Source organism: Moschus berezovskii, chromosome 9 (assembly GCF_049115385.1).
Source record: "Moschus berezovskii isolate FMDL1 chromosome 9, NW_MosBer_1.0, whole genome shotgun sequence".
In the NCBI taxonomy this organism is placed as follows: domain Eukaryota; kingdom Metazoa; phylum Chordata; class Mammalia; order Artiodactyla; family Moschidae; genus Moschus; species Moschus berezovskii.
In genome coordinates, this window is record NC_142468.1 from 68,678,511 (window position 1) to 68,686,934 (window position 8,424).

General features: G+C 55.3%; 1 protein-coding gene across 1 annotated transcript; it reads right to left on the minus strand.

Moving 5' to 3' along the window:
* Nucleotides 1–3,715: 3,715 nt before the first annotated feature.
* CHST14 (carbohydrate sulfotransferase 14) lies at nucleotides 3,716–5,872 on the minus strand. The gene has a single exon (XM_055436970.2). The coding sequence runs from the start codon at nucleotides 5,639–5,641 to the stop codon at nucleotides 4,511–4,513; it is 1,131 nt and encodes a 376-aa protein (XP_055292945.1). The 5' UTR covers nucleotides 5,642–5,872; the 3' UTR covers nucleotides 3,716–4,510.
* Nucleotides 5,873–8,424: the final 2,552 nt, after the last annotated feature.

The window sequence follows — 8,424 nt, forward strand, 5'->3', positions numbered from 1 at the left end:
TGGCAGCCGTGGAAGTGCCCGGCTCACATCTCCTTTCAAGAGAAGCTGCTATGAGAAGAGGAATTGACTGATAAGTCCCAGCTGCTGCAACTTTCAACCTGCTACGATGTTCATGTCCCCCCATTTCTGCTCAGTGGAGGACTCTTCCAAAAAGTCGTCTTGGCCTGGGACTCCCCACTAGCCTTGCTGAGACTTTCTTAGAGGGGCACTGTAATCTGAGACTCTTCCCACCCAATTTTTCCTTCCTGCTCTCCTTTCTCAAGGGTCAGGAGACATTGCCTGCCTATTTCTGTTCCTGTTTCTGCTCCCTTCCCCCTTCACAGCTGTTTTCTCCTATTAATCTCTTGCACATCTAATTCTGTCTTGGTATCTGCTTCTCAGAAGACCCAAACTGAAAGTCTACTACATTCACAGTCCAGATCTACTGGAAAGTAGATTCTCAGGGTGGGCAATTCTGGAGAATTTTATAATAGCTGGAAAGGCCTGCAAACAGAATTGCTTGGGGAGTGTTGGAAGGAGATTTGGAGGGAAAGGGCTCAAAAATTAGAGAAAATGAACCCGATGCTTTGCAGCAAGTTCAATGAGCTGGGTAACTTGTGAGGCATGTTCACCTATGGAGGACCAAACACTTGATGGAGCTGGGTTTTCATCTCAGCCCCTCCACCTCTTTGGGTAAGTCTTCTTCATCTATAAAATGGGAATACTTTTACTTACCTTGTTGGGTTGTTGTAAGAAGGGAGAGGATGATGAGTTAAAGTACTCCACTGCGCGACTGACACAGGTACTCTCAGTACAGAGTAGCCATTGTGAATTCTTATTTCCCTTTAGGAAGAGAAAGAATGTCTTTCCTCTTGTTTGAGGCCAGGCAGGGACTGGTTTAATAAATAAATAAAAGCACTGGATTCACCCTGGGAGGGGGCCAGCAGCCTTGCTCTCCTTTTGGCCCCTGGGAAAGGTGAGGGCTCTGTATCCACCCAGGGGGAGGGTCGGTGGTTCCACTTGGACTTTGGTGTTTCCTGCAGAGGGTCTGTGTGGTGGGTGGGACAGAGGTGGGAAGCGGAGGGGAAAGGACCTTAGAATTTAAGGTGACATGGTTTCTAGGCAGTAGCTTCAGACGGATGAAAGATGGATCAGAACGGGATCCTGGAGGTGAAGCCAGGCCCCTTTGGGTTCCTCCTCTTTCCTTTGTTCATAACCCTCAGCTGAGAGAAGTTAAGCTGCCGGCCTCATGCTCCTGTGCCCGAGAGGACTCAGTGGTAGGGATGCATTGAGTTTTAAAGGGGGTTTTTGTCTTCAGAGTCACCAGGTAGTGGCATAGGGCTTGGTTCCATGTGGGGATGAGGGTGGACCCAGTGAAAGGGGAATCCTGAGTAGACACAGCCTAGGTGTCTGGTCCCGAGAACGCCCTCGGCCCAACCCTGACGACCCACAGCTCACCACACACCTCCAGCTCTGGCCTGGGTACCCAGTATCAGGCAAGCCCCACTAGGACTAGCCGCACCCGCACAACTCTCTGCCACCTCCGTGGCAGCTGCTTTGAAGAAGTCCATTTTTTCTGAAAGAAAAAGTAGAGCCCCGATGAAGTTCCTCAGGGGCTGATTCTAGGGAGAAAAAGGATGGAAGGTGGCAGTTCATCTAAGCAGGCCCTCTTTTACCTCAAACCCTCCTCCCCACACCACAAGGTGTCTGGTTCTGGCTGTCAGGATGCTCTGTGGCCTGGCAGCCTTCTCTGCCTAGTGGAGAGTAGCTAGCAAGCTGACCACACCAAGGACGGCATCTCCTCCAGGGCAGGGACTGGCAAATGTCGGCTGGGCTGAATTGGGTTCTCTGCAAATGAAGGAATGAAAGAACCACATCCCCACCCCCAACCCTCCTTCATCTTCCTTAACCTTTCCATCCCCTCTTCTCTCTACAACCTCCCCTTCCACCATCTCTCCCTTTGTCACTCTGCACACCCACGCCCTTACAATTTGGGAGGTTCCTGGGAGGGACTTCACTCAGGATACTTAACTCTCTCTGTGTCAGGTTCTGCATCTGTAGAAGAGGCTAAAATCTGTAGCACCTGGCTGTTGTGGGGTTGAAAGGAGACGAGGCAAACACAGCAGCTAGGCTCTATGCTGCAGGGCCTTGGGAGGGAGACTGAGGCGCTGCCTTGGATCTGGGGCTGCAGTTCCCAGCCAAGGCGGAAGAGACTGGGGACAGAGTGGGGATGAGGGTGGGGGTAGGGGTGGGAGGTCCTGAAGGGCCGGAAGCTCAGAGATCTGACCGGTTGGCAGAGGAAGTGAAGGGCCAAAGGGCCCCGCCGAGAGGCAGGCCCTGATCTCCTGATCAGAGAGGGCTCTGATCTCCAGCGCTGAGTGAACACAGTGTCCTGGGTTCTCCCTGTCCCCATAGGCCTCCGAGGGATCAGGTGTTCAATTAGCATTTCAGAGAACATCTGTCGAACCAGGTGCTGGGTTGGGCCCTTTGACTCATTTTGTCTTCGTTACTCGTCACAGCGATCTACATGTAAGATAAGCATTATTATTCCCATGACACAGAGGAGCACATGGAGGCTCAGAGATGGTTGGGCGGCTGGTGAGGAGCAGAGGTGGGACTCGATCAGTCTAGATGACTCCAAGCACAGTACTCTCTGTCCTGCATCAAGATGTCCACCTTGGTTCTGCCAGGCCATCTACCTCCTGCCGGTCCCTTGGGCTAGGTCCTGGGAATGTCACGTGAACAGAACAGATTCAGTCTCACCTTCACGCAATTCACATTCTCGGTGGGAGAGACTGACAAGTAGCTGGGCAGATATGGCGAGCATGGTAGGAACTATCTGAGGTACAACGTCCAGGAGCTGAGGATCCCACACAGGGGCTCAGTTAAGGCCTCCTACTGAGTCATGGCAAAGAAACATGAGTGCCCAAAGAAGCCCCTTCCCCCAAGTGTGGTTAGTGTACTTCTCCAAAGTCAGGCCAGTAGCAAGGCCAGGTAAAAGTGACATCTGCAAGGAGGCCCTTCCCACCTCCCTCCCTCCCTCCCTCCCTCCCTCCCTCCCTCCCTCCCCACCTCCCTCCCTCCCTCCTCAGGCATCACCTCTCAGCACAGCCCCAGGTCTCTGAAGTACAGCAGCTCCCACGTGGGATGCATGAACTAGCACTAGAGCCAGCTCTCTCCCAGGGGCTTGGCAGGCCCTGCCTCCTGTTCTTCATCCCCTGGTGGGTCTGGGGGTCTCCGGAGAGCAGAAGCTGAGTGAGTCACACTGAGGCCTGTCCTCTACTATCCTGATCGTACTCCTCCCACATGGCTCACAACTTCCTCTGAATCTAAGTCAGCAAAAGCTGGCCCCTCCACTCAACCTCCTTGCCTTCCTTATAATTCTCAATGCCCCTCATGCAATGATCCCCCTTTTCAACTGAGGGCCCCCTCAGTCAAGAAGTATTCCTGCCTAAGAGGAGGAATATCTTTACTTACCTTCAGGGAATAATCGTGTAGATATGCTCTAGGCCTGGGGCCTTTCTTAATGGTGGCACCCCAGAAGCTGAGTCAGTGATTGGTATGGCTTATAGGAAGCTCTCAAAGGCTCCGTGGTATGACGATGGCCCACTGCACTAGCCCTAGCAAGTGACAAGTTTCTCTACCTGCAAGCTCCCTCCCCTGTCCTGGGGAGAGGGACATGAGGGGGACTTTGTGGACACACAGGAGCTCAGAGGGAGAATCAGAGATACTGACCTTGTATACAAAATGGCTTTATTTAAAAATTCAGCTATTAGGAAAACAAAGCCTTCTCAAAGGTTCTATCAAAAAGTACAAATTTTAAATAAATGTATCAGAAAAGTGGCAGCTAGATACACCAGCCACATTCACAACCCTGGGGAGTGGGAGAAAGTGCCCAGAGTCCCAAGAAGAGGCTGGGCACAGGGGTCTTTGGATGCTGTAGGGCCAGGTACTGGAGCTACCACGCAAGGGCCCTTTCAGTTTTCCTTTCCTTGGAAAAAAATGGAAAGAACCTGGCAAGTACAGGAAATTCTAAGTCTGAAGCAGAACGATACAGAAATCATTTATAAGGCACAACTGACTCCAGCCCTAAGGCACATGAAGTGGATGAACGGGAGATCAGAGCCCCATGGCCCCCAGCTCCGGTCATGCTCCTGGTTGGCACCACCTCTGGGTTTGGCTACAGGTTAAATTAAGGTTGATCAAGTGGACAGTAAAATCCCTGCAGGCAGGGCCGTGGAGCCGGTCTTGAGAAGAGATGTATTGCTTCACTAGAAAAACTGGTACCTTGCTCTGCCAGGGCAAGAAGGATCACACTGGCTCCCAAGAAACGCCCCTATGGAGAGCACCAGGCCATCTGTCCAACCTTGTCATCTGAGCCACCGTGGGCACCCGCCCTGGACAAGGGCAGTCCTTTCCAGCTAGGCATTTAGACAAAGAGAAGCGCTGGAGCCAGGGTTTCACTGTATGGCAACACAGAAGCTGGCATTGTCAAAACCAGTTCCCAACAACTGCTGGTCCACACCCATGGTCACTGGTGACAGGCCTCCCTGGTGACATTTGGCAGTGGGTAGGCGAAGAGGGAGAAGTCCAGGATATACTTGGGCAGGACGTCTTGCAGCAGGGCCCGTGGGGCACTGCACAGGTGGTAGTGCAGGCTTTCGGGGCTGGCTGGCCTGTACCAGGCCTGGCGAGCTGGGAATCGGACATGGGGCGGTGCCCGCACCCACTCCAGCACCTGGTTGGCGTCTGCCTCCAGCCGCTCATAGGAGCCCACAAAGTCATAGCGCACCGCACAAGGCTGGCACAGATGGTACACGGGCATCCAATGCTCGTTCATGCGCTCGGGGTCCTCATCCGCCAGGTATCTCAGGAACTCAGGGAAGGTGACATCGTCCCCGGCAGGGCTGGGCCCCGCTCCAGCCCTATACCGCCTCACGATCTCAACGCCGTAGCGCTGCTGGTACTCTCGGATCTCGCCAAACTTGTTGCGGTAAGCAGAGAGAAGGCGCTCCAAGGGGTCCCGCACAAACAGGAACTTAAAGTAGTGCTGGAGGCGGTAGCGAATCTCTTCAGGCCGCAGGTCGGCCAGGAACACCAAGTCGCTGCGGTGGTCCATCTTGAGGCGGACGTCCACGTTGTCCAGGACGCCCGCCAGCACCTTCAGAACCCGCTTCCAGTTGGAGCAGGCCACCTTGGGGACGTAGCAGTAGAGGAAGCGGTAGCGGTCACTCACGAGGATGTGGCGCAGCAGGGTGCGCCGCTGCCCCACCGGCAAGTCCCAGGGGTCCCGGGGCATGCTCGGTTGTCCGCACACTGCCCGCAAGGTCCGGTTCCGGACGTCCTGCCTCACCTGCAGGTCCGAGTCGCTCGCATCCAGGGACAGCCTCCCAGGCCTGGGGACCGTCCCGCGCCAGACCGCGTCCTCGCGATTGGGAGGGTGCAGAGGAAGGGGCTTCATCTCGGCCAGGATGCCCCGCTCGATCATGAGCAGCAGCCCGCTGGAAGCCACAATCACCGCGAACATCAGCATGGACGGCAGCAGCAGGGGCGGCCCGCCCAGCCCAGCCCGGGCCCTGCCCAGGGGCGCCCTCCTCAGCGCCCGGCCCAGGGGCTCGGCGCCATTTGGGGCCGCCAGCGGGGTCAGCGGGCGGGGGAACATCGTGCTCCCGGGGCGGGGGCCTGCGTGGGCCCGGCTGATCGGAGGGCTGTCCGGGAGGCGGGCTCGGGCTGGGGGCGGGCCCTAGGGCTTGGACCCGCGGAGCCCGGAAGGGATGGAGGCCCCCGGCGCGCGCGGGGTGGCCCACTCCCGGGATGCGGCGCCGAAGCGGTCGGCGGGCCGCGGGCAGCGCGCGGGCGCGGCGAGGGACCTGGGCCGGATGTCCCGCCCGGCCGCTCTCCTCCCCCGGCCCCGCGGTGACACAGGCGCGGGGGCGGGCCCAGGCCAGGGGCGGGGAGAGGGGCGGGCCCCCCTGCAGTGAGCGGGCTGGGAGGGCGCGTGCGGACCCCTACCCTGGAACAGGCGCCTGAGCCAGGGTCGCTCTGGTCCTCTGGCCTTCGGGCACAAAAGCTGCCGAGGCCCCAAAGGCAGAAAAGACCGAGGCCGCGGTTCCCTCTCCCTCTCAGCGCGTGCTCAGGAAGCTGGACGGACAGAACCTGCACGCAATGCCCGGGCGCCGCACCCTCTGACCGGGCAAAGCCCTTACTCCAACAGGTCTGGAGGCAAGGGGCCGCTGCACCCTTCTCCCAAATTTCTGGAGGTCCCAGTGTGCTCCCCCATCTGCTGTGTCCTGGCTGCTCCAATAAAAAGCAACTAGACTGTCAGGCAGTGACAATGGATCAGCTCTATGGTGACCCTTAAAATTTAAAACAGCACCTAGTGGTTACAGTGTTTATCCACTGGGTAATGCTTAGATGTTTTGAAATGTAATCTTCTTCTCTCCTGTCTTCCCTCCTCCAGGCCTGAAGAGCTGGGACACTCTCTGGTGAGGGGCGGGTGACAAGTTGGTACCTCATGACTACTGGTGTGATCAGCACACATTTGAAGGGTGAGGAGCTGGGGCCACTGAGTAGCAACTTACTTGCCTGGAGCCAAACTGTGTGTTCAACCCCACCAGGCTAGCCAACCCCACCAGGCTAGCCAACCCCACCAGGCTAGCCAACCCCACCAGGCTAGCCATGTAGACTAGAGGCAGAGACAGGGAAAGACCTGGACGTCAGCGGACAGTTTTTACTGATCTGAACTGTATCCACACTTCACCCTGTTACAAGAGGGCAGCCAATGAAGCTCTGAAACACAGTAGTGTCCACGGTTGTTGAGGCAGGTGTCATCAGTGTTTTGTATTCATCATGTCTAGCAGTCACAGCCACGCTGCGCATTCCCACTGAGCAGCTCAAGAAACAAGAGAGGCTTAGGGAAGCTGAGACCCCACATGGATTGGTCTGATTCTAAAACCTAAATTCCCAATCTCAATCCTTCTGAGATTCATGGAGCATGAATGTGGAGAGACAAAGCAGCTGACCCCAGAACACACTGTATGAGGGGGCAATGGCAAAGAAGATGCCAGAGGCTCTGAGTTTAGTGAGTGATGAGAGGGATTCAGAGAATGAGGAGTCCTCAGGAATGGGAAGCCTGGTGGCCTTCAGCTCCTCAGAGCAAACTCCCTACTCCCAGTCTGAATGCTAGAGTGCATCTCAGGATGCACCATTCACTGATTTAGAGGTTTGCATCAGGGTTCACTCCTCACTAAACTGCTCCTTGTTTCCAAGAGCACTGAAGGTAGATTTCTGGTAGTGGGATTATTTCTACTGAAATCTTTTTTTAAAAAAGAAGAAAACAATAAGTACATCTTTTATGGGCTTTCCAGGTGGTTCAGTGGTAAAGAATCCACCTGCCAATGCAGGAGACGCAGGTTCGATCCCTGGGTCAGGAAGATCCACTGGAGAAGGAAATGGCAACCCACTCCGGCAGTCTTGTCTAGGAAATCCCATGGAGAGAGGAGCCTGGCGGGCCACAGTCTACATGGTCGTAAAAGCCAGACACGACTAAAGTGACTGAACAACATCTTTTATAGCAGGAGAGGAAAAAACAACTTTGAGAAAGTTTTTGCTAAATGGGTCACACATGTTCATTTCTCTGAGCAGTCTTCTGTTAGCAGTCACAGTGAGGCAGTCTGAATACAGGAATAGCCACTTACTCTAAAGGAGTCCCTAGACAAAATACTTGTCTCCACACCAGTTTCCTGTTTGAAAATGATAGGATGCCGCCCATCTCACAGGACTCTTGTGGGCCGCACACTGAAGTCAGTGCTACAGTGTGTCCACGGTGGTGTTTGTGTCACCAATAGCCTCTACGGAAATGCACCTACCCAAACGTGCTTACAAAATGCAGGAGACAGCTGAGCAGCATTAACTGCCTCCAAGGAACCCCCTGCCAGCCTTAGAAGTTGTCCCACCTTGGACACAGTCAACACAGGCTTTGGGGCGAGGGCTGGATTGACTGAACCAATGGTCCAGGTTTGAGCCGTTGCCTCATGATGTGACCGTGACAGCTGCAAGATGCCAAGGCCCTCAAAGTTTCTGCTGACCAGTTCTCCAGGGGCATGACCGAAGGGGATGAGGTACTATCTTCACCATGCAACCACTTGGAGGCGAGTTCCCAGGTCACCAGCCAGGTGAGAACTGGTGACCCAAGGATTTCCCTCAGCCCAGGTAGGTGGCTCCAGCTACCACAATGCGAAGAAGTCAGCTCCAAGCTGCCATCCCCTCTGTGTCCTCCCCTCCTGCTGCTTTCCATGCCCACCCCCTTTCTGGTGCTCTTGGCTTATTGGCCTCAGTGAGTCCCCGCCCTGCAATGGTTAAGAAGGAGCCCCCCCCAAATAAAGAGGAGCCCACCCCTCTGTGTGAGCCCACACACAAAAAGATGACAGGACACGCAGAAAATGG

Coding starts and splice junctions, on each gene's coding strand:
- CHST14 (XM_055436970.2), bottom strand. CDS start 5,641: ATGTTCCCCCGCCCGCTGACCCCGCTGGCGGCCCCAAATGGCGCCGAG.